The 26,090-nt window shown below is 41.5% G+C and overlaps 2 protein-coding genes across 2 annotated transcripts in view; both read left to right on the top strand.

Annotated features, from left to right (window-relative positions):
- The window catches only part of LOC123504352, an 86,383-nt gene extending 66,437 nt beyond the window's left edge, over positions 1-19,946 (top strand). Inside the window, 15 exon segments of the mRNA XM_045254817.1 lie at positions 3,575-3,696; positions 4,803-4,947; positions 6,734-6,852; positions 8,699-8,868; positions 9,858-9,913; positions 12,682-13,014; positions 13,337-13,452; positions 13,454-13,513; positions 14,330-14,463; positions 15,297-15,338; positions 16,226-16,365; positions 16,657-16,738; positions 17,055-17,199; positions 17,333-17,603; positions 17,785-19,946. Of these exon segments, the coding sequence (XP_045110752.1) occupies positions 3,575-3,696; positions 4,803-4,947; positions 6,734-6,852; positions 8,699-8,868; positions 9,858-9,913; positions 12,682-13,014; positions 13,337-13,452; positions 13,454-13,513; positions 14,330-14,463; positions 15,297-15,338; positions 16,226-16,365; positions 16,657-16,738; positions 17,055-17,199; positions 17,333-17,603; positions 17,785-17,954 (2,105 nt within the window). The 3' untranslated portion in view covers positions 17,955-19,946.
- Positions 19,947-20,861: 915 nt separating this feature from the next.
- Positions 20,862-26,090, top strand: LOC123504351 (protein arginine methyltransferase NDUFAF7 homolog, mitochondrial-like). Its single transcript, XM_045254816.1, has 10 exons — positions 20,862-21,189; positions 21,810-21,922; positions 22,049-22,182; positions 22,603-22,739; positions 23,154-23,264; positions 23,722-23,839; positions 24,131-24,399; positions 24,778-24,921; positions 25,305-25,478; positions 25,845-26,090. Exons 4-10 carry the CDS (start codon positions 22,626-22,628, stop codon positions 26,019-26,021), a joined length of 1,107 nt encoding a protein of 368 aa, XP_045110751.1. The 5' UTR covers positions 20,862-21,189; positions 21,810-21,922; positions 22,049-22,182; positions 22,603-22,625; the 3' UTR covers positions 26,022-26,090.

Here is a 26,090-nt window from a genome sequence, read left to right as displayed (position 1 = left end):
GTGGTGGGCAGAGTTCCATGACGGACAGAATAATACCCTTCATAAACTACTGTCACGACGTGTTGATGGAGAAGCCTTGAGCCTGGGAGGGTGTGGGAGACCGCCTGCAGGAGAGCCACGGGCGAGAAGTACACTTGGCTATTGGGCAGTGGCTTTGGAATTAAGAGAGAGTGACAGTGAGAGCGAAAGAGAGAAGGTCGCTCACTAAAGTCTCGTCTTGTCATCCTGAGAGACTTTTGCCGTGTGTCGTGTCTCTGAACAAATTATGGTCCTTTTCTTTCGCCGTGATACGTGAAGTGGACGGCCGGCGGTGCTCCACGTGGCGTTGTAACCCGGCGGAGAAAGAATAGGAGAGAGTCTGGAGCAGCCAAGAGGTCACGAATAGATGAAACACGGCAAAAGTTGAGGTGTCTCTTGTCAGGTATAAATGAGAGATTCCCAGGTCAGCGGCGCCCTATAGCGATCACGACCCACACACATGCTGCTTCCTCCTCCTCCTCCTCCTCCCACGCTCTCATTCTCCTAAGCTATTTCACGACGTATGGACTCGAATCAGCTGTGTAATCCAAGTTCTTCTCTGATGAGGTGAAACTGTACTACGCCCCAGAGAGAGAGAGAGAGAGAGAGAGAGAGAGCATGAGGGCAGAGACTTTGAGAATAAGGAGTTTTGGGTAGTCACCTGGAATAGACGGGAAGCCAACGAGGAATAAAAATTCGAGGTCTTTACCCTGTTGTGAAGTCATATTGTTGATGATGATGATGATGATGATGATGCATGGCAGTGTGTGTTATCCTTCCGTGAAGCTGAAAGGGGTATATGAAAGGCTGACGAAAGAGTAATGGTGGTGGTTATGGTGGGTGGTGAAAGCGTTGTGGTGTGATTATGATTGATGGTAGTGGGAAGTTTGAAAGCGAAATTACCCTCTCACCACCACCACCACCACCACTACTACTTGCTACTTCAGTAATTCGTATATCCAGATCCTTAGGTGGGTTATCTCGCCTTCTTACAACAGGTAGTGTGGATGTCATTGGTATTTTGAAGGAAGTTTGTATAGTTAATGTGATTTAACAAGTAACAAACACCTTCATTATTTCAAAGGGCTCTGGTTGTGGTGACACGGGTTTTTAATGGTGTTTCTGTAATTTTAGTGACATGTTAACAGGTTTTCTGCATTATTAACAGGAGTAATAGTCTTTAGAACTCGGTTAGTTGTATCTGTGGTCTTTGAAAATGGTCATGGTGAGAGAAGGAAGTGTTTCTGAATATGGCGCAAATAACCATGGGAACTCAAGTAATCATCTCTGCAACCTTTGACAATGAAATGAAACAGTCTCAAAATTAATGATTCGGGTCTCATCTTGACTTCCTTAAACATTCACAGTGTGTTTGCATGAGTCTAATGATAGTTCAACACGACTCCTGCAACACAAATAAGGAAAAACACCCATGAAAAACTGACTAATAAAACTCTATGCCCTTTGAAACCAGTTCTAACAACACTACAAAACTGCTACAGAACAAGAACTTTATGATAAACAGATCTGAACCTAACCTAACCTAACTAATCCAGGGAGAGTATAATTTTCGTACCCTGTGGAGCTCAAGGAACGTTTTTTTGGCCTCTTCATCCTTGCAACTCGTTCAGACAACACTACGAAACTTTTAAAGACCAATAATTAACATATCCAACAAAACAAACCCAGCTGAACTTAACTTTGCCTAACTAAACAGGAAAGAGTATCATTTTCGTCCTTCGTGAATCTCAAGGACCGATATCTTTGCCTCCTCATCCTTGTAACACGTCCTGACAGCATTATAGAACTTCTTAAGACCATTAACTAACATATCCAGCGAAACAAACCCAGCTGAACTTGACTTAACCTCCTACAACTAAGAAGACTATCATTTTCGTCCCTCGTGAATCTCAAGGAACGATATCTTTGTCTCCTCATCCTTGCAACGCGTCTGGACAACACTACAGAACCTCTAAAAACAAGAACTACATCACACACCCAGCTAAACTTAACTTAACTAAACCAGATAGTATAATTTTCATCCGTGAACTTCAAGGAATGATATCTTTGCTTCCTCATCCTTGCAACACGTCCCCGAGTTTGCTGACGTGGTGCGGCGGGTGCTGGTAGCGTCCTTTAGAACCTTGACTGACGGAACCCCATCCCCCATCCCCATCACTCCCTTCCTTTCCCTCCTGCCCTTCCCGCCCGCCCCGTCTGAGCTCTCTAAACAGCGAAGGGTAAACGCGAGGGACACACACAAATAGAAGCGAGCAATACCGCCCCGGCCAGCGACTCGGGGCCTCGGTAAAGAGAATTGTAATGTGGGAAGGGAGGGAGAGAGAGAGAGAGAGAGAGAGAGAGAGAGAGAGAGAGAGAGGGCAGTTACCGAGGCATGGGTTTTCTCGTCCCTGCTTCCTCTCACTCTCTCTCTCTTTCTCTGTCTCTCTCTTTCTTTCTTTCCTTTCTCTCTCTCTCTCTCTCTCTCTCTCTCTCTCTCTCTCTCTCTCTCTCTCTCTCTCTCATACTTCTTTCACCTTATGTTCTTTGTTTCTTTGCCTTTGTTGTTGCTGCTGTCTTCTTCTGCTCCTCTTCCTCCTCCTCCTCCTCCTCCTCCTCCTCCTCCTCCTCCGTCTCTTCCTCCTCTTTGTTTTTCTTCCTTATTGCTTTTTTTGCTCTCTTTTTGTTGTTTTGTTCTTTAATCATTTACTCATACTTGCCTTCTCTCTCTCTCTCTCTCTCTCTCTCTCTCCAACGTTTCTTTTTCCCACTCCTTCGTCCTCAATTCTTTTCTCTTTTTACCTGTTTCGCCTTTTTTCCGTGATTCCGTGTGACCTTAATGGGATTTCCAGTGTATTCCTTCTTTTCTCTCATTTCACAGTCCTTTTTTTTAGTTTTCTCTCTGTTTCCTCCGTCACTAGTGAAGAAAATGATCAATAGGAATAACAACATACGTGGTGGAAGCTTCGTTTGGGTTATATCTTCATAATGCAAAGGAAAGGTAGTAGTATTAGTGGCAATAGTATTTGTAGTAGTAGTAGTAGTAGTAGTTATGATTGTTGTAGTAGTAATAGTAGTAGTTGTTGTTGTTGTTGTTTTAGAAGCAGTGTAGTAGTAGTAGTAGTAGTAGTAGTAGTAGTAGTAGTAGTAGTAGTAGTAGTAGTGATAATAGTAATTGTAGTAGTAGTAGTAGTAGATGTTGTAGTAGTAGTTGTTGTAGCAGTAGTGTAACAGTAGAAGTAGCAATGATAATAGTAATAATTTGTAGCAGTAGTAGTAGTAGTAGTAGTAGTAGTAGTAGTAGTAGTAGTAGTAATGTACAGCTTGTCATTATAACGTGCAATTACTAGAGTGGCCCGCCTTACTAACTGTTCTCGTATCAGACACATGGTAATTAACGAGTCTGTCTCGGTGGAAGGGAACGTAAAGGAACACGAAGGAAGAGCAATTATGACCATCAACATTACCAACATTACAAAACACTGCATTCTTATCATTTCGAAGCATGAGAGTATATAGCAAGGGTTTAAACACGCTTTATTTCTTTGTATTGCAGATAAGGTGTGCAACAGACCGTGGACCTTCGAGCGTGTGCCTAACAAGGTGCTCAAGAAACACAACGATGCTCAGATTTTCGTGTCTTCCAAGGAGTATTGTATGGCGGCGTGTCTCAATGAGGTAAGACGGCAACACTTCTTAATTTTAGACATATTATTTTTTTTCTTCAGATTTTTACCTTGTTCATGTTACTCAATTATTTCATCTTTATTTTAATTATTCTCTGTTTTTATCTTTTCTTATGTTGTTACCACTTTCCTCTCATCATTTTATCCTTTTATGTGACCTTAACTCTCTTTCCTTCTTTTTTTTTCATGTTCAAAATACATCAATGATCATTTTATTATTCTTTAAACTAAACGCGTGTGGAAATCTCAACTCCACTGACTCCACTTAACAGGGAGAGCGGCAGGAACAAGTGGTCTGCGTTCCACCTCAGGGCTGACAAAAGTGGACTAACCATCGTGTGTGTGTGTGTGTGTGTGTGTGTGTGTGTGTGTGTGTGTGTGTGGAATGAACTCAAATTTCACTTATCTCTACAGCTTCTCTTAATAGCCACTTTCCTCACCTTCCTCATTCCAGCGTGAATATTCAAATTAGTACGAGTATACCCAATAGTCACAACAAGTGCTAATAAAGACAAACACAAAAACTAGAGAAATAAAGATCCCAACTAACTCATATACTAGTTAGGCAAGATAATAAGTGGCAAGTCTTGTACGTAAATCCCACAATTGTACCCTTGAAGAATTCCGCTTGAAATTAAAAAAAGGAAGTACCATAACGCGCTTCCATATTCATTCTGCTTGCTATTTAGTGATTTTATACAGCTTCAAAAACTTATGTGGAGGATTAAAATAGTGAAGGCTCTGGCCATTATTCTTCTGACCTCCATAGACCCTTCCCAATGTCAATAAAATGCGTCCCAGTAATGAAGTGATTAAAATAGTAAAGACTGGCCATTATAATCTGCTGACCTCCATAGACCCATCTAATATCAATAAGATGGTCTAATCGTACACAAATTTAAAGGTAGAAATGCGTCCCAGTAATGAAGGAATTAAAATAGTGAAGACTCTGGCCATTAATCTTCTGACCTCCATTGACCCTTCTTAATGTCAAAAAAATGGTCTAATCGTACGCAAATCTCAAGATAGAAATGCGTCCCAGTACTGAAGAGATTAAAGGTATGTCTTTTTTCTCATCACACTTGTCCCTTCACGCAGCGCCGCTTTGTGTGTCGGAGCGCTGAGTACGACTACGTAACTCTGCAGTGCCAGCTGAGTCAATACGACCGGCGCTCAGCAGTGGAAGGCCTGGAGATGGTGGACAAAGATGGAGTGGATTACTTTGAGAATCTGTGTCTATCAGGTAAGAAACAGCAACTCCAGTAAGGAAAATAGTGTGAAGTCAATAGGTCCACACATGGCTGGCCTATATTATTCCTACCTATAACCATCCATAATAAGTTTACTCTTCCATTTCCATTTCTTTTAAAGCTTGTTAACTCGGCACTGACAAATTGATTACACAGTCTATTTGAGAACCAGTTTCTTTTTTTTCTTCTTATTTCTTTCCCAAAACGATTAATTTAAGGGAGGAAAGTTTACACCAGGTGTCAAAATGTTTGGTACTTTTCCCTTCCTGTCAGTGATGCGCAACTTGATGCTCAGATGAAGAAAAATGGATGTTGTTTACTCGCTCCTCCTGCCCCCTATACTCTCTCTCTCTCTCTCTCTCTCTCTCTCTCTCTCTCTCTCTCTCTCTCTCTCTCTCTCTCTCTCTCTCTCTCCAAAGCAACGGGACTTGAGTAATGACAACGGAAGGGTGACACACAAAGCGGGGGGTGGCGGCGCTGACGAACTGCACACGGAAGTCAGTCACACCCTAACGAGACACTCAACTCCTCCCTAATTTGGTTGCCAGCGCCTTGCTCTTGTTGGAGGAAGGAGGAGAGAGAGGAGGGGGAGATAAGTCACGGGGGAGGAACTCTATACTGATCGCTGACACATATTTCCCTCACGTTCTGCCTCTCTTTACTAGAGGTCCATATTCAGAAACGCTTTGCTCTGCCATGACGACTATTTTCAAAAGGCTCTAGTTGAAGATACTCATGTTCTTAAAGGTGTTTTCATGGTTCTGGTGATGGATTAGGAATCTAGTTTATCATAAGGAGAAACCGCCTTGAAAATCCTGCTAGTCATCTCTGGGGACTTAAAAAATTGTCGTGGTGAGAGAGCAAGGCCTATCTTTATCTCTCAAACCCTTCTGTGCTTCACCTCCACTATTTCAGAAAGGCTTTATTTAGATTTACGCGTGATTTCCAGGGTGATTTTACGGTTCTAGAGACAGAGTAACAAATTTCTACATTATTACTGGAGAAACACTTTTGAAAACCCCGTTAATCATCTCTGTGGCTTTGGAAAACAGTCGTGGTGAGAGAGCAAAGCGTTTCTATATACAGATGTGTCCTCATCCCTCCCTTCCTCTCTGCCTTCTCTCGTTCCTGCCTCACCTGCTCCAGTCATGATGCGCAGTATAAAGAGTATTTTTTCTTTGATATTTGTTATTTGTGTATATTTTGACATGTACGTTACTAATATATATGATTTTCAGTTATTTCAGGTTTCATTCGTTTCATAATTGTGTTTTTGTAATCATTTGTAATATAAGATTATTTTGGCTGGCAGAACAGCAAAGGAAGTTTTTTATTACAGAAAGCGTAACTGAATATATTTTCCTTTTATTTGAATCGTCCATACTTCAACACCAATAAGTTTTGTATCTGTTTATATACTTTACTTAAAATCACTACAACTGCAAAGAAAGTACATTATATTGATCATCTGCCACTTGATATAAACAATCACACTATCTTTCATACTCTTTAAATTCACTACACAGCCCATTCAGTACCATTACGCGTTTCCATATTCATTCAACTTACTGTTCGGTGATTTTATACAGTTTAGAAACTCCCGTGGGCGATTCAAGTAGTGAAGACTTTGGCCATTAATCTTCTTAATTCCATAGAGCCTTCCAAATGTCAATAAAATGGTCTAATCATATCCAAATTTCAAGGTAAAATGTGTCCCAGTACTGAAGGGGTTGGTACACACTAAGCTAACTTCACTCCCGTCACTTCCTCTCCTTGCAGCCTCGGACTCCTGCCAGGACGATGAGAGAGAGTTCGAACAGCCACAGTACCTCGGGGTTCCTCTCAGCATGATCTCTCACTACGTTGACGTCCACTACTACGTTGACAAGGAGCTGATGGTGAGTCCTCGTACACTACCACTCATTGTTTGACGTCTCGCTGTTCTTGGTTCTTTTCTCGTTTTCTTTTCTCTTTCAGCTTCTTTTTTCATTGTCTTGGTTTTCTTTTCTCTCTGTTTTCTTTTCTCTTATTTTTTCTCCATATTCTCGTTCTCATTTTCCTTCTCTTCCTTCTACTACTACTACTACTACTACTTCTACTGTTATGTATATCTAGACAAATCTGTAGAGTCGGTGGTAGGGAGACACAAATTAATGCAAGGTATGTACTATATTCTACTACTACTACTACTACTACTACTACTACTACTACTACTACTACTACCATCATTCATTCCCTCTACATCCACTGTACGTATAAAACTTCCTCCTCTTTTCATTTCTCTTTTCCCCATCTCCATTTCTTCTCTCACCTTTTCTCTCCAATTTTACTTTATATTTCCGTACATTCCCTGCGTCATTTCCTTTCTGGTGTATTTATTTATCCTTTTTTCTCTCTCTCTCTTTTCCTGGTGTCTTTATTTCCTCAGTTCTCAGCAGTATCTCAGAAAAAAACAACAACAACGCAATACATAACCAAACACACCACCACCATCACCACCACCACCACCACCAGCAGCAAGACCAACCATTTAGCATTGCAGTAATTCATCACCACAAATTCCTCTTTCCGTGGCCTCTTTTCCCTTCTCTTCCTTTTCTTTCTCTCCCTTCTCTTCCTTTTCTTCTTCTAATCTTCGTGTCATCCTCGCTTCTTTCCTTCAACCAGACAAGGGAGAGTTTCTTTTTGACGTTTACTGACCTTATCAACATTCCGTTTCTTCTCACACCAACCTTGTTTAACTTCCCCGGCGCCAGTGCAGCCTCCCTCTCACCTCCCTTCCTCTTTCTCCTCTTCCTCCTCCTCCTCTTCCTCCTCCTCCGCCTCGCCTCACTTACTACGTTTCCTCTGTATTCTCTTTTGCTCTCTTTCTCTTTTTTTTCCTGTTTCTGTTTTTCTTTAGTCTTTATTGTCTGTTATTCTTCCTTTTTGTGATTCTTTGTGTCTTTCTTACTTTGCTCTTCTTTGTCTCCTCTGTTCTTTTTCTAGTGTCTCCTTCACAAAGTCTCCTGTTCTTTTCTTCTCTTTTTTTTTTCCTACTCTCTCTCTCTCTCTCTCTCTCTCTCTCTCTCTCTCTCTCTCTCTCTCTCTCTCTCTCTCTCTCTCTCTCTCTCTTGTATTTCTGTTCCTTTCTCATATTGAGCTCATTTTGTCTCCCTATTTCATCTCTTTATTCTTTGCTGCTCTTAAATTCTTAATCACTAATTATAACATGATATTTTTTCTTTATTATTCGAATGATTCAATACGATTTTACTGAACATAAAATGAAACTATAAGTATTAAAAGATTTGGAAAACTCACTCACTCCTTTTGAAATAATACCGTAAATTGTTTGTATTTCACTACTATGATAAACTTGAAGAGAGACAGTTGTTGAAAGATTGACTTAACCCCTACAGTACCATGACGCTTTACCATATTCATTCTGCTTACTGTTTGGTGATTTTATACAGCTTCAGAAACTTACGTGGGGATTAAAATAGTGAAGACTGTGGCCATTAATCTTCTGACCACCATAGACCCTTCCTAATGTCAATAATATGGTCTAATAATACACAAATCTTAAGGTAAATATGTGTCTCAGTACTGAAGGGGTTAAAGTACTGACCTTCATTTCCTTCTCATCCTCCTCTTCCTCCTCCTCCTCCTCCTCCTCCTCCTCCTCCTCCTCCTCCTCCTCCTCCTCCTCTTCCTCCTTTTCTTTCTCTTCCTTCTCTCACCTCCTGACGCTTTTTTCAACAGGCTAACAGTGACAAGGCGTGCGAGAGGGCGTGTATCATCGAGAAGGAGATCCTGTGCCGTTCATTCCTGTACAAGGGTCCGCCCACGGGGTCCTCCTATAACTGCCAGCTCTTCCACCTCGACCACTACACGCTTCCTGACGGGCCATCCACCTTCCTCTCCACTGACAGGTTTGCAATGCTCGCTTCTGCTGTTTGTTATTATGTTTGTTGAGGGAAAGAATTCGTACTCTGTTTTAAATGCTTTATTGTTATTGTTACTTCCACTACTACTACTACTACTGCTGTTACTGCTACTGCTACTTATACTACTACTACTTTGATTACTGTTATTTCTACTACTGTCTAATGATAGTGTTACAAAGATCAAATTGTGAGAGAAATGCACTTTTTTTATGTTCTCCTATTGTCGCTGTTGCTTCCATATCTATTATTACTACATATGAACAGTTTAATGATAGTTTAACAAGTTTAGCAAATGATCTCGTTGATACTGGAACAGAAAACACATTCAACTCTCTGTTTCCTACAGACTTCTTAACTTTTTTAACCACTTATCAAATTCTGCATTTCCTCCCCTTCTCACACTTCTCACACCTGTAATGCAAGCTAAGTGACGGAAGATCACCACAATCACCATCTGTTCTTAGGATCAGTAGTCAGGATAGAACCAGAAATAATGGGGTCAAGCTTGAGAAATTCAGGTTTAGTAAAGAAATGGGAAGGAACTGGTTTTCTAACAGAGTGGTTGATTAATGGAAGGGACTTGATTATCACATTGTTAGTGCTGTCATTAGAGAGTTTTAACCCCTTCAGTACCATGACGCGTTTTCATATTCATTCTGCTTACTATTTGGTGATTTTATACAGCTTCAAAAACTTATGTGGGGGATTAAAATAGTGAAGACTGTGACCATTAATCTACTTACCTCCTTAGACCCTTCCTAATGTAAATTAAATGGTCTAATCGTACGCAAATCTCAAGGTAAAAATGTGTCCCAGTATTGAAGGGGTTAAAAGGAGATTAGATGAATTTATGGATGGGGATAATAAATGGAATAGTAGCTTTGTTTATACAGGGACTGCCACGTGTAGAACTGACAACCGCTTGCAGCTTCACTAAATTCTTATTTTCTTATATTCTTATGTTCTCTCGGCAGACCACTCATGGATGACGGCCAGAGAACGGGAACTTACTATGAAAACGTGTGTCGCAGTAAGTACTCTTGTAATAACACATTCACGCCTCACATCACTCGCACATACACACATACATCACGACTCGAGACCCTCACTCATTGCTGCAAAGAGTGAAGGTGTCTGTGTATGTGTGTTTGTGTGAGTGAAAGCATGACAGTGCCCCAAACTTGCATGGACATTCGCTCTCCAAGTAGTGTATAAGAGTAATGCTTTTGTAGTGTGTTGTATTGGTAAAAACACGTTGGCAGAGTAGATTCACGTTCCCTGCACAGACTCAAACGTGCCACCATGCTCGCTTGCTAACCCCAACCGTTGTGCACTAGCGTTGTGTTATGTGTGTGTGTGTGTGTGTTTGTAGTTAAGGAGACTGACCCGACACACTTGTATACCCAAAGCAGCTTGATCACTCACCATGCAGCCGTGATGTAGTTAGTGTTAATGCTTTTTGTTGTGTTAGGTGGTGAGGTGCTTTCAGTGTTGTGTTGTGATGTGCTGACCCACTAATGACCTGTCTGTCTCGCTCTTTTGTGTTCCTTTCTGACCTCATTGACTTGTTTACATTATTCTTTGCTTCTTACATCCCCACCATGACACTTTTCCTTGCCACTTACCCACAATCGCCATCTTTACTCACATACACACACACTATCATGCATTATACATCCACCACCTCTTTACTGACAACCATTCCTACACACAACGCGACATGAATTAAGAATCACTTCCCACCGACCGTGTAGTTAACCTTTTATAAGACCGTCTCCCACAACCTTTCCTCTTCCTGACATTATTCTTAGCTACACCTCTCATATGAAGCTATAAACCCACAACTTTCCTCTCAGACCACGTATCACCTCCATTCTTCCATTGTTTGATACTGTTCTGCTTCCTTAAACAGATAACAAACAAAACTTCTTCTTCTCTCAACACTGTCTTAAAACACCAACCAATTTATTTTCTCATCTTCACATAAACATGAAATTCCTTCCTCCTATCTATGCACCTTACTCACCACCACCACTACCACCACCACCACCACGACTTGAACTGACTGTTATCCTCTTGACTTCCCCCACGTGACTTACAGAGGCGCGGGACAATATGATCTGTAAGCAAGTGACCACGAGAGACAATCGCTACATCACTCAGGTCATGTGCTTTGACAAGGCTTCCATCTCCCGCCAAGTGAACATCGAGGGCGTGGAGGAGCTGGGTAAGAAAGACTCCCTAGACTCCCTCCTCTCTCACTCAATGCCTCCAGTCTTCGTTGGCTGACTGACTCCCGAGGCTGACGGGTTGCTGACGGGATTCATTTTTTTTTTTTTACTTATTTCCTTGCCTCGTCTTCCTCCGCCTGTCATGTGTTCCCATTTACTTCAAGACGCGGGAAATGAATGACTTTGTTACATATCTCGTCTTCATCTACCCAGTGGCTCCAAGACTTAGGAAATGGATAAATTTGGTTCTTTTTTTCTTCATCTGCCCTGTTATGTTTCCAATTGTTCCAAGACTAAGGAAATGGATAAATTTGGTTCTTTTTTTCTTCATCTGCCCTGTTATGTGTTCCCAGTTGCTCCAAGATACGGGAAATGAATGACCGGTTCTTATATCGTCTTTATCTACCCTTTTATGTTCCCAGTTGCTCAGAAGACATGGGAAAAATGGATGAATTTGGTCCTTTTCTTCTTCATCTGCTCTTTTATGTGTTCCCAGTTGCTCCAAGACACGGGAAAGTGAATCTTGTCCTTATTTCATTGATCTGTTCTTACCTGTCCTGATTTTGCTCCCTTGCTTAAGAGAATCAGGAGGAAATGGATAAATCTGTCACTATTTTCCTAATCTCTTGTTATCTTGTCTTCTCTCCTGTCAAGAGTGCCGAGTCATCTTTTTTATCTCAGTCAGACTCGTGAAAATGGATGATGAATTGTTTTATTTTTCTTTGGTATTGTTTGACTTGTTTTTATGTTGCCTCGTCTTCTCTCCCTGTCCAGAATTCGGTGTCGTTTCTCTGCATTACCGTTCATGCTCTCTCTCTCTCTCTCTCTCTGAATGCCAAAGAGGGAGCATCTGGACCGATTTATGGCCACGAATCCTCTTTATCAGCAGCATGTGTTCTGGAAACCCTATTTATTTCTTGCGAGACTCATTTTTTTATTAAGTCTTCGTGTGCGTTACTATTCTTGTTTACATCATCTCAAAGCGTCTTCATTTATTACTTTATTTCAACCATTTCAAGTTTTCGTCCTGGTATTTTATTTTTTCTCAGTTTCAAAAAGGAATCTTCATCCGATACCTTTCCGTCTGCGTTTCAAAAGATTTCGTCCGTTACTTCCACATCTCCGTGTAAAGACTTCGTTATACTTTCTTGTCTTCGCCGTCTCAAAAGTCTTCGCCCAGTATTTCATTATTCTCTCCGGTGCTTTGGTTTTACTGGCTCAGGTGGAGTTACTTTGCTCTCACTGTGGCCACCTTGCAAACTGTCCCTAACCCGAGAATGTATTTTTTTTTTTTCTGTCTTAAGCATGAGCAGTTTGTGTGTGCATGGGGTGTGTGGGAAGGGAGAAGGTGACGCAGCATTCCAACGGCAGCATCAATAAGGTAACTGTATACTGATGAGCTTTGAAAATTAATATATATGATCGTGTCTCTCTCTCTCTCTCTCTCTCTCTCTAAACGCAACAGAATCTCAGTAATTTTTCACCGAACCTCCTTTCTCCTTCCACCTTACCGCTCCTCTGACGGGACGGAGCGAAGACTGAACACCCCTCTACCTTTCCTTCCCAGAGCCCAGGCAGGTCACATATCCCGGAGGAGGCGTGACTGCTGGGCTAGGCGGAGGTGTCATTGGAGGTGGAAGTGGAGTCATTGGTGGAGTCAGTGACGGCAACATCGGCAGTGGAGTGATCGGTGGTGGCAGCAACAGTGGAGTTATCAGTGGCGGTGGAGGTGGTTTGGTCGGCGGTGGTGTGATAGGAGGTGGCAGCACTATTTATACCCCAAGACCTGGTACCTTCGGCAGCTCCTCCTCCTCGTTCGGTTCCTCGCAGTCCACCCCCGGCCAAGGCTTCACGCAGTCCCCCAATGTGAACTGCGATCCCACCGGTGTATGTTATGATGGTAAGTTCCTTAATCATATCTGAGACTTCTAAAGCTATTTACAAAGGCCACAGAGATGACTAGACGAGTTTTCAAGAGTGTTTTTCCTGTTCTTTTTTTTATATAAGAGAGGAAACTGGCCAAGACAACAAAAAATAAAAAAGAAGGCCCACTTAATTGCCAGTTCCCTTACAGGTCAACAGTCAGTCGAAAAATAGGGACAAATGTCTTGAAACGTTTATCATGTAGCAGTCTTGTTAATCTGTCACTAGACCCATACGTAGATTCCCAAACCTGTGTAACTTTCTCTAAAGCCTCTTGACATTTTTGGTCTTGTTTGCAGTGTCGGTGCATTGCAAGGACACCAGGATCGTCGTGGATGTGGGCACTAATGAGCCCTTCAATGGCCGCATCTACGCCTTGGGCCGCTCTGAGACTTGCAACATTCAGGTCATCAACTTCAGACAAGTTCCGCCTCGACCTGTCTTTGAATGGGCAGGACTGCAACACTCAAAGCGCGGTGAGTTTAAATGTCGAGTCTTTAGTTGCACATTTTCTCTGCATTTCCATTATCTGGTTCTCATTTTGTGGTGCAGCTTCTATTACTTACTACAGCTTCTACTACTACAACACACCTGTACCTTGACATCTAAGTGGGCTTTTTTATTTCATTGTCTTTTTGTTGCCCTTGGCCAGATTTCCCGTTTTACATGAAAAAAATAAATAAATAAACACGCATTGTACTGTATCTACTATACACGCACACACACAGACACACACCACAACACACCACCAAGCATTCTTCTTCCTCGTCACACTCACCTTGTCACTCCACCACTTGCGTTACTACTAATACATTACCTATATTACACACACACACACACACACACACACACACACACACACACACACACACACACACACACACACACACACACACACACACACACACACACTTTGTACTGTACCTAGACGCATACACACAGACACATACACCACAATACACACACTATCCATTCTTCTTTCCCGTCACACCACCGCTGTACTGTACACCACCGCAACCACAACCAAGCAAACTACACATGCATTCTGTTCTGGTGTCTAGTTTAACCCCGTAAGTACCATAACACGTTTTCATATTCATTCTTCTTACTATTTGGTGATTTTATACAGCTTTAGAAACTTATGTGGGGATTAAAATAGTGAAGACTCAAGCCATTAATCTTCTGACCTTCATAGATCCTTCCTAGTATCAATAAAATGATCTAATCGTACACAAATCTCAAGGTAAAAATGTGTCCCAGTATTGAAGGGGTTAATGGCGTGTGTATTGCAGAACGGCGTGTACACCAACACAGTGGTCATCCAGCATCACTCCATCGTCATGACCAAGACTGATAAGATATACAAGATCCGCTGCACTTATGACATGACCTCCAAGAACATCACCTTCGGCATGCTCCCCATCAGGTCAGAGCCTCCCACTCTCACTCTCACTCTCTTTACCACGTGTCCAGCTATTGTAATGTCAAATGCTTTCTTTTGCTTTCTTTTAGAGTATTTTAGACATTATTATCAGTTTCTCTTAGATTTAGTTCTTTCGATCGTTTGACTAGATTGCTTGACTTGTAAATCTTGAGTGCAAAGGAAAGGTTTCTCTCTCTTTATAATTGCTAAATGAATATAATGTAATGGGTTGTTAATCTATATAGTCTCGCTATATCTTATCCAGATCCTCTAATTTATTGACATTCATTGCAAGGAAAAGATTCCTCTCCTTAGAATCAATAGTTGAATAAGTAGAAAGGTTGAAAGGAGAGGTTGATAAATAAATGGATAGGCAGAGAAATAGGTAAACAGGTTAGTGTCAGAAACTCCTTGCTCAATCTATGTGTGTGTTTTTGTGTTTGGCTTTCTTTTTTTATTTCATTTGCCAGTTTTCTTGGATGTCTTCGTCACCGCTGCTCTGCTACAAAGCTACTCATATCCTAATTGGCAGAACACGACAAGATAATGCTTTGCTAAACCCATTTCTCTCCCGCAGTACATTCCTAACAATTCCACCTTTTTAGCTTTATTTTTTTATCTTTTTTACTGATCCAGTTAACATTTCAACATTACTTTAGCAATAATGACTCTTTTCAGCTTTATAGTGAACTTTTATGATCGTGGCACGAAATCATATGCTTATAATAACTGCTATGTGTCATTTCTTACCAGTAAAAGCACTCAACTATTTATGTTTTCATTTGGACGTGAGGATGAGAAGCAGAAATTTAATTCTGACGTGCATTTCACTGCAGCTCAAGCGAACACGACCCCTTATCCAACACGCTAATAGTCCGGTAAGGCCTGACGAAATGCCAGTGTGTGGAAATGGTAGAGGGTTGTTGTGGTGTCCCATGCAGTGCTCTGACCTCTCCTCTTCGACACCGTACTGTGGCTTGCTCAACCGTCCCTCTGACCCTGGCCTTCGTAGACCACAAGACTTCCTGACCGATGTCTTATTTCTCTCCTTGACACTGGCCACTAGGCTCATGGACCATTTCTGGCTGCAAAATCTAGAGTATTTGACTTATGAAGGAGTGTATTGTAAAATCTTGACGTTACTTTGTCACACTCCAACCATTAGTGAGCAGAGGACTAGTTGTGTCTGTAATATCTTCTGGTTTCCTTTACTTCGCCTGTCTACACAACGTGAATGTTTGTATTACTACCACACCATGTCTTGGCTGCGAGACACTGCACTCACTCAATCAACGGAAGGTTTCGCTCTCCGGAATTAGCAAAAATGATCCTGCATCTGTTTCAGCTTTAGTTGGTGACGTAAAAAAGAGAAATGTAGAGTTTCCTTGACAGTCCAGTGGAGGACGTTTGTAGATTATAGTAGTCTGCTACTTCTTTATTAAAACAACTCGCTTTCTTCTTAGTGTTGCCTGCGTAATCTTACACTTCTTAATAGTCTTCTTCTCTCCTACACACACGCACAATGCTGATCGGTCGTAATAAGCTTTAGCACCACCATGACCAGCGATAGTTCTCTTTTAGCTGGGGTCTACTGAGTCCCGCACTTTCTCTCAGACTGTACAGTGTCGAGTAACCTCATGATAATTATAGAAGTGACTGTGGACATTAGGAAGAAATCAAAATTGTGTGACCAACATAAGGGGACAGAGGCGAGCAGCGGCCATGACTGTTGCTGAGGTGTTCACGATGCCTCTCCCTCCAACAGAGACCCAGACATGATTCCCATCACCTCCACCCCCGAGGCCCCGCCACCCAAGATTCGCATCCTGGACGCTGCCCTGCGCGAGGTGGAGACCGTCAGGATTGGAGACATTCTCACCTTCAGGATTGAGATTCCTGACACAAGTAAGACTGAATGCATCTCAACGTCTTCACTTCATAACTGTTCACTTGCGACCTTCCTTATATTCAATAGTCTGTGTTCAGGTTTGCTTTTTCATACTATTTTTGAACGAACATATAAAAAAAACTCTTATAGTTTTAGTGTCTTTAATGATATAAGGATGATGATTTTGTGCAATGAACTTTTCCCTGTCAACTTCCAATCATATCACCATCACATTGAATTACTGCCTTTTTACAATAAATATAAACAACTAGAACTTGCTGCACCATTAACACCCGTCCCTTCTTCAGCTCCGTACGGCATCTTCGCCAGAAGTTGTGTCGCCATGGCCAAGGATTCCCGCTCCACCTTCCAAATCATTGACGATGACGGGTCAGTAGTGATGTGCTTCATTCTGCACCACCACCATCACTCTTACTATGCCATGGCATTGTAACGCCCTTGTCCTCTGATTTCGCGCAACTTTATTTTTATCATATCATATTAGTTTGCTGTTTTCCCGTGGCACATTAGTAGTTTTTTTCTTTTCTTTGAAATTATATGACCATTATTTTACATACACCATCTTTGGTTTGGTCTTGTAGCTAGACCTCCGTGTTTGGTGTGTAGATATATTTACATCGAAACACTCGTCACCCACTGTTCACCACACTGTCTCTCTCACTCTCTCTCTCTCTCTCTGTGACAGATGCCCCGTGGAGCCTTCCATTTTCCCTGCGTTCAAGAAGGACGGCTACGCCCTCCAGTCAGTGTACGAAGCCTTCAGATTTACTGAGTCTTACGGTGTCATATTCCAATGCAACGTCAAGTACTGCCTGGGTCCGTGCGAACCGGTGAGTGTCAGGCCGCCAAGCATTGCTACACAGGTGTTGTCCGTGCCTGGCTGGATCATGTTCTGTACCAATAGTGTACAGTAGTCGTGTCTCAGAATAGCTTTAGATTAATTAATTGTTTTCCGGTCTGCAGGCAAGATGTCAGGTGGGCAAGGAGCAGATGTTGTCCTTTGGCCGTAAGAAGAGAGGTGTGGGCAGCCCGCGCAAGGCCCGTGGCCACGCACAGGAAACCACCAAGGAAGAGGCCATGGCCGAGGCCAAAGCCCTCACCTCTACGTCCGGTGACGAAAATGAAATGAGCATCAGCCAAGAGATTCTCGTGCTGGACTTCGGTGACGAGCAACAGGCCCAGTATCGGGACGACCCCGCCAAGCCCAACGCCTCCACCCACCCCAACCACACCCGTGAGTCTCAAGCTTTTGTTCCTTTCTTAGTCGCCATCTTGTACTTCTCATGTGTGCGAGATGAGAGAACATGCATCTTTCTTGGTCCTATTATGACTTTTCTTTTGTCTTTTATTTATCTTTTCATTGATTTATTTACATTATCAGTATTATCATTCATCTTTTTTTTCTCTCCATCCAGACACATACGACTTCGAGGGCCCAGACGTGACATTGTTCGAGACGTGCCCCACCAGATCGTCAGTGCTGGCCTTGGCCGTCACCTGCGCCATCCTCCTGCTCATCTACGTGCTCACCGTCTTCTACTTCGTCATGAGAAAGTGGTTTCGTCCCCCTAAGAGCATGCGATAATCGATGACAGGGAAGCAGCAAGGACCATAGTACACTCACACACAGGCGGCCTCTCATGTCGCTTTTTAGGAAGAATTAACGGGCAGATCTGTTGTTGTTGTTTTTTTCGCTAATTAAAAAGGAATTAACGTTATCTGCAAAAATTTAATCGACGGTAACTTCCAGCTTGTTTGTTACGATGTTTTGTTGTTTTGCCCATCGGGTTCATAACGTGGCATTTAGTTTTTATCACCTGGAGCCGTGTAAGGTTTTCGCTAAGTCGCATTTTTAGTTTAACGCAATGCTACCATATTCCTTACATCCCCCTGCTGGGTATCACTTCACAAACCCTTCATATTCTTAAGTCTGAGTTCCGGTGCGCCGTTATACTGAACACACAAGCATTATCGTGTTCAACGGTAGTAACTCTCAGCACCATTCTCACCACCAGTGTCATCCTGCGACGGTCTGATAACTTATCCTGGTATACTCTCGATCTTTTTTTTTCCCCCATGCAAGGTAGACGCCTCCTGTCACTCGTGTTTGACTGCGGCGTTCATTCTACCAGACATGAGTTAGTACACCAGTGACTACCGACTGTCGCTGGTATCCTCGTCATTTCTTTTATCTTTATTTATTATTTTTTTACTTTATTTAACTCGGTGGCATTAATATGAATGATAATTAAGTTTCCTGGGCATTTCCGATCAGGAGAAAGTATCCCGTATTAGAATAAACTATCCTATGGGCATTTTTTAATTTGTTCTCTCTTTCGTCGTGTTGAATACAGTGTTATGTTGATAGAAAAACGGCTTTGGAGGACGCTGCGTTAGAGGAGATTGTTGAGTTATTGTTGTTGTGCCTCTGCCGAAGTGTTCCGCCATGCCTAGTGTCCTTCAGCACCTGTAGGAGCGCATAAGGTGGTTGTTGGTGTGTACTTATATGAGGACGTGGACGTGAGAGTGTAGGATGCACCTCCTTGCCCTTCCTGACTGTGATCTTGCTCCTCACTCACCCTCGTTCCTGAATCGTCTGCTGACTGTCACTCGCTTACAAATAATTTACTGTCACCATAAGGGAAAGAAAGGGAGGCGTTGTCAGCAGGCAGTAGACAGCCACCTTCACACCCTGCTTTATAGAAATGTTTTGCGGTACGTCACAAACCTTCGTCTTATTGTTGGTTCGTTGCCTCGGTCGCCGGTGCTTTACCCTGATGGTGAGCACCACCTCCAGCCCCGGGTCATCAGGTGCAAAGATCCGGGTGGTGGTGGGCTCTCTGAGGGTTCATAGCTACAGTGAAACCCGCACCCCGAGTGTGAATGTAAGGTCCGTGTTCAGAAACTCTTTGCTCTCTCATCACTATTATGTTCAAAGGCTAAGGAGATTAACCGAGTTCTCTTGTGTTTCTTCAGTTTTTTATATAGAATTGTTGTGTTACTGTGTCACTAAGAACATAAAAAGACCCTTGAAGAACAACGAAACAGCGAAGCCTTTTGAAAGTAGAAGAGGTGTGGTGTAGGAGTGTTTCAATTATTGGTCCTTAAAGTCACTTTGCAGGGAAGGGTTGTTTTTCCCGCATGCCATAGGGAGCACGGCTGCTGCCACCTAACGGACCAACGACGCGGACAAAGTTACTCTGGGATCTGAGCCTCAGCTGTCACCCAGGGCGGCGTCACCAGACCACAGCCTGACTACCCAACACGTCTCTTGGCCGGTATTGATATTGCGGTAGTAATTTAACTTTACTTTTACTCTGTGTTGCTAAGTTCCTTGTAGGAGAATGATCTACAAAGGTGCCAAATTAAACTTTTGACTTTAAGAAGGAGAAGAAAAGAAAAGTCACGTGTTGTTGGTCTCGGCCTCCCTGAGTGACGTCAGCCTTCGCATACTGAGTTTGTTCTTTCTGTAGGAGAGACTGATTTGTAAATATGTCTTAATTTATTGTTATTTATACGTAGAGAGTGTAGCCGCAGAACAGCAAATTCTTTTGTTCAATAAACGTGTCAAAATATTCTTTGTATTTTCTTTTGTCCTCACCCTGCAGTACATGTCACTCATTCCACCATCCCAATGTGCTCTGTAGCGCCATCTCCATCCTGAACAGTAGAAATAGGCTCCGTTGTCAAAAATAGTGTTTCCATGTGTCATGGTGGATTAAGTTTGATGGTCACATTAGAAAATTAAAAGTATTGGAGCTCCCCTCCAGTCTCCGCAACTGGATAGGCATGAAGAGAGGGAAACCAGATTCATCACTGTCCGTTGAAGGGACATTCGTAAAGTTTAGTAGCTAGAGCAGGTAAAAAAAATCATGCATGGTTTCCTACATTTCTGGACACCATGAACAACATAGGTAAGTAGAAGAGCCCTATGCGATGAAGGTGTTTAGCACAAAGTAGTTTGCCAGATAATAATCCATATTAGAGCTATGTCTCAAGGAGAGCGGGTCCTTAGAGTTATGAGACAAGAAAGGTAATCAGAGACCTCGGTGGTGCACAGTATGTTCTGATTCTAACAATCATGAAGTAAATGGGAAAATAGTGAAGAGAATCAGGTAATGTCTGGAGAATAGAACTCTACGCTGGTTGTACCCAAGTGTTGTTGTTGCATTAGCTAGCTAGGTACTGATTTCCTCGAATATTTATGTAAAAGATTATCCATTGGAGGTGGAATGTATCGCTTCTGGAATTCAGGGAGTTGGAGAGATATGTGTGATTCCAAGACAAGATGCCTATGTGAGAAATGGGGAGGATTGTGAGTTGTTCATTGGGGAGAATGAATCTTAGAAATCCTAGGGAACTCAGAAGACCAAAAACGTTGATAAAGAACAGAACGACTCCCGTTGGTTTATCAGGTTCTACTGAGCTTAAGAAAATAATAATATAATGCAGTAAATGAGGGACTGTTGTAAAGGCGCAACAATAACAAACTCAGCTGATCGGCGACTGTGTAAACAAACCTCAGCTGCAAGCACCACTACACCCTTGTTGTGTTCCCTGCCTAGTACTCTCCGTACACTGGAGGGAACCAGGACCTATGAAGCGGTATAACACGTAAAAGGTCACAAGAAGAAGACGCCAGCCTGTCACCCTCCGCCTCACTTGTGCCACCCTGAGAATACCGGCCAACTGCCACGCTTAGCGTCACACTATCCCCAGGGCTCATAAGAATCACTAATCTTCGCAGCCTAGCAACAACGACGGCGGCTTTTCTGCTTGCCACGCTCCACCTCTCTAGCTCCCAGCAAGTCCACAACAAGGTATACAATGAGGGTCATGTGATCTGTCTGGCCATGTTGCCCAAATAACAACAAATCCAGAAAAAGAACAAATTCCTCTTCAGCCATCTCCTCTGCTGGTGGACCTCCTATCACAGCCACCAGGGCACAGGCAGGCAAGCGACACTCCACTAAGGCACCAGCTCTTGTTAACAAAAATTACGTCTGAAACTAACAATACAGTTGATGTCTAGAATCGGTCCTTATCAGTTGCACAGGAAATGACTACTTGTTGTGGTAATTTACTCATTTTACTTCACGTTTGTGAGTTTTTTTTTCAGACACAAGGCTTTTTTTTGCCTTGTGATGCTTTCAAAAGATTAAAATCGTGTCAGAAACAGGGAGGAGGTCTTGTTTTACGTATTTATCATCAATACTAAAAGCTGGATAGTGTATCACATAGTAGATGATTTTTGGTGTTATTGTAGATTAAGACATTATAAAGTAGTTGTGACCATATTCATATTGTTAGTCTTAAGATTGCACCATTTGAACTATTTCTCACCAATACTTTTGCCTTTGAAAAATCACAATAATAATAAAAAAAATGTTTGGAATTTGTCTACTGTGGTTGGAAAGATGACCTATGTACTTTTCTTCAGTTGTGCCAAGGTGTCAGCAATGATGAGGCAGCTGGGGTGGTTTGGCTTGACAGGGAAGAGGTTAGGTGTTGGGCAGCTTCAGGTCCTGACCCGGATGACAAAGCGCATGGCAGGTTGGTATTTATTTTCATAGTGTTGCTTTTGAACATAATCCCAGCACAGTTTTACATAATTCTTACAGTTTTACATAAGTTTATATAGTCTGCCATGGTGTTTCTTTTATTGTTTCATGTATCAAGAAAAAAGTTTGGCCATGGGTGTCAAAAGAGATTGCTTGCCACAACTCCACCCACAGCCAGTCAGTCCCTTCAGTCAACAAAATCTCCTGAGACACCTCTGCTGAAGCAGCTCCAGTCTAGGATTAAGTTCTCAGGTACTGTATTTACCTTTCTTTATCCATGTTTCTATTTGCAGGTCTTTATATATACAACAATGAGGAAGGGTAACTTGTGCTATACTATATTATGCCATATTTCTTAATTTTCTACATTCTAAGTGATCATGAACTGTAGACCTAATCATTCTTGTCCATCTTTCATAATCTCCAAGTGTTGATTGAAATATATAGATGAACATTGAATTAGTTTGCTTCTCAATGCTTTTCTATGGATGACTGATTATTAAGACTTGCACTGAAATAAGCATAACTATGAATAAATTTAGTTGAGAGAATTCAAAGATATATAGATGCTGGATTAGTTACATTTTCACTTTAAAGATATTGTTATTCTTATGATATGCTGAATTGTTTCTCTGCTGTGTATTATAATTTTCATGGTGGTTTTCTTTGCAGGTCCTATAACCATACATGACTACATGAAAGAAGTGCTGATCAATCCTATTTCTGGTTATTATTCTACTGGCAAAGATATGTTTGGGGCCCAGGGAGACTACATTACCTCTCCAGAAATTAGTCCGATGTTTGGAGAGGTAATTTTTATTTTCATATATGTCTTGAATTTGACATTATTCTGACAAGTAGAGATTTATTATGTTAGGATACCCATATAGGATTGCACTTTTATATTACTGAAATATCAAGGTGATGTGTGAAGAGAGAGAGAGAGAGTGTGTGTGTGTGTGTGTGGTAGGTGGATAGGGTATAGTGGAATTGTCTTTACCTTGGGCTCAACACTAGTGGTATGCAGAATATATCTACTATTTTGCATTTTCATCATTCAAGCTTTTTCCAGCTATGAGTCTTCTTGTTAGTGCATACTGTTCATTTATACATTATTGATAGGAGTGATTGGGTCTCTATTTGAATTATTCTTGTTCATTTATTTTGTATCTGTACTGAAATACAAGAAAAATGTTATAATTTCATTTCCATTCAACCTTCAGATGGTGGCAATATGGATCATGAGTGAGTGGTACAAGCTGGGTTCCCCTCGACCACTGCAGTTGGTGGAGTTTGGGCCGGGAAGGGGAACTCTCATGCATGATGTACTCGTGGTGAGATTATTTGTTCCTTTAACCACTTCAGTACCATGATGCGTTTCCATATTCATTCTGGTTACTATTTGGTGATTTTGTACATCTTCAGAAACTTATGTGGGGATTAGAATAGTGAAGACTGTGGCCAGAAATCTTCTGATTACCATAGACCCTTTCTAATGTCAATAAAATGGTCTAATCGTACACAAATCTCAAGATAAAAATGTTTCCCAGTATTGAAAGGGATTAAATGACAAAAATATCCATCTATACCTATGTCATGTGGATTTCTTAAATATTATTAGCTGAGATAAGAAGTGAAGCACCATCTCATTGGAGGCATAAGAATACAGGGGTGGCATTTCCTATAGTATCAGGTTAATTAATTAATTATTTGGTTATTATTTCACCGCCATTATTTAGTGTCTATGCCTCGCTTCTTGTCATGCGTGAGCTCCCTCTTTGTGTTTTTCAGGTATTAAAAAGGTTTGGGTTACACGGTGATGACCTGAGTGTGCAGCTTATAGAAGTGTCTGAAGAGTTAAGTGTAAAGCAAGAAAACAAATTGTGTGATGGTGTGTCCTCAAACGAAGGTGAGTTTGTTTCATGAAAAGTAACTCATTATCCATTTTTAGAGTTGTGGAAGTTGTGATTATATGGTTGTTTAATTTTGGGAAGAAATTATGGTCACAAAAAATACTAAGTAGAAATTAACAGTTTAGATGTGTGAATTTCTCTTATCCTTTTTGAATTAAGAAATATTTATATACATTACATCTATAAGTTACCTTTAGTATGCGATTAACTTTTATTATTCCTTATTTATTTATATTTTTTATTGAGTCTGCAATTACTGTAATAGTCTTATAATGCTTTGTGTCCAGAACAGAGTGAAGATGAGCTGTATTATAAAGCCAGCACAACAAGCACAGGTTCACCGGTTTTCTGGTATCGCCATCTCAGTCTGGTTCCCAAAACATTCACTGTCTACCTGGCTCATGAATTTTTTGACGTTTTGCCGATCCATAAACTGCACAAGACAAAGGACGGCTGGAGGGAGATCCTGATTGACATGGACGAGGGGGACGGACCTCACCATCTTCGATATGTCTTGTCCAATAATCCCACTCCCGCCACAAAGATTTTCACTGAGGTAGATTTAGGGATGCAGTTTTTGTACACTCTTTTAACAGTGTATGGAAAATCTAAGTTATAACATTTGTCAAAATCTTGTAGAAGCAGCAGGGTTAGTCATTAGTCACTTTGGAAAAGAAAACAGTATGAGGAGAATAGAAAGAAAATATACATAGACTAAGGGGGTTTTCTTTGGTTTGTAAAGTGAAAGCAGTGCTATGTTTATTATGTCCATCTTACTTCCTGAGGACTTTATGAAGAAAATCAATAGATGACATGAAACTTAACATTTGTAATAGTTTTTTCTTAGAATTTCCTGACATAGAAAGTATTATTGTAGTGTATTGAATAGTGTACAATTGCATTTATTTCCATATCCTTTTTCCTCTTTTTATAGGGAGAAGACACAAGAGAGTGCATTGAGGTGAGCCCTGATGCAGCTGTGTTGTGTAAGGAACTTGCCACCAGAATTGAAGAAGATGGAGGAATTGCTCTCATCATAGACTATGGACACAATGGCGCGGACACAGATACTTTCAGGGTTTGTAATGCTTTTTTGATTTATATATTCTTTTATGTAGAAAGGGAAATTTGGCCAAAGATAATAAAAACAATTAAACAAAAAGGCCCAATTAGATGTCAGTCCCTGAGCAGGTCTGAGAGAGTTAGCCACTGTGGTATAGTGGAACCATGTGTGCTTTGTGATCCGAAGGGTCTCCAAGTGCATGGGGTTGAATCCTGTCCACGGTCCGAGTGTAGGTTGGGATTCCTCACTCGGGGCAACAGTTTCCTAGCGGGTGGGCTTTGAGATAGGAGGTACCCCAAAAAGTATCCCCTTTAGCCCATAAATTCCCGTGAAAAGCCCACATGGTATAAATAAAAAAAAAGAGGGGGATGAATGTCTCATCATTTGTATCTTCTCAGGCCTTTAAGAACCACAAGCAGCATGATCCCTTGTGTGAGCCAGGCACAGCAGACCTGACAGCTGATGTAGATTTTGATTTTCTGAAGAAGCAAGTGAAGGAGAAGCTGGTCACCTTTGGCCCCGTCACTCAGTCTTCTTTCCTGATCAACATGGGAATGGAAACAAGACTTCATGTAAGTTTTGTTCCTCATGTTTCCTTAGTTTAGGATACTTGGTACAGGTATCATTGTCATCATTACCTTTGTGTATTTATTTGCCCACTTATCATGTGTGTATGTTGGTGTATATGCATAATTAGAGGTAGAAGTGAGGCTTTCCTGGAAACTGCTGGAGTATGGAAAAATGATGTTTCCATCATGCTTTTTATTCAGGCTGAAAAATCTATCTGAGTACTTGCAACCAAAGCTATTTTGGATTGTGGGTTTTCTGAACTTTGTAATAAGCACACAAACACTTCTGATCTTTTATAGAGTTACACTTCATTCTGAAATAAAAATAATGTATGTATGTGTTGTAAATTAACTTGTTTATGTTCTCAGAACCTGCTGAAGCAATGCAAACCTGAGGAAAAGAAGAATCTCATTTCTGGCTTCAGGATGTTGACAGAACCTAAGCAAATGGGAGAGAAATTCAAGTTCTTGGCCTTCTATCCAGCTGTTGTGAAGGATTTCCTCTTGAAGTTCCCTCCAGCTGGATTTATTCGCAACACTGATTAGTTTGAGTTTTTTGCAGTGTAAATATGCTTGAATATGTACATATGTACCATTAAAATGACTTGTTTTAGT

Source organism: Portunus trituberculatus, chromosome 15 (assembly GCF_017591435.1).
Source record: "Portunus trituberculatus isolate SZX2019 chromosome 15, ASM1759143v1, whole genome shotgun sequence".
NCBI lineage: Eukaryota > Metazoa > Arthropoda > Malacostraca > Decapoda > Portunidae > Portunus > Portunus trituberculatus.
Note: the sequence above shows the minus strand (reverse complement) of the source record. Positions and strands in the feature narration are given on the sequence as shown.

What these genes read in the sequence shown, in the direction of transcription:
- LOC123504351 (XM_045254816.1), top strand. Translation starts at nt 22,626, where the DNA reads ATGAAAGAAGTGCTGATCAATCCTATTTCTGGTTATTATTCTACTGGC. An exon ending in TTAGTCCGATGTTTGGAGAG is followed by an intron (nt 22,740 to 23,153) that starts GTAATTTTTATT and finishes TTCAACCTTCAG; the next exon opens with ATGGTGGCAATATGGATCAT. An exon ending in GAATGGAAACAAGACTTCAT is followed by an intron (nt 25,479 to 25,844) that starts GTAAGTTTTGTT and finishes TTATGTTCTCAG; the next exon opens with AACCTGCTGAAGCAATGCAA.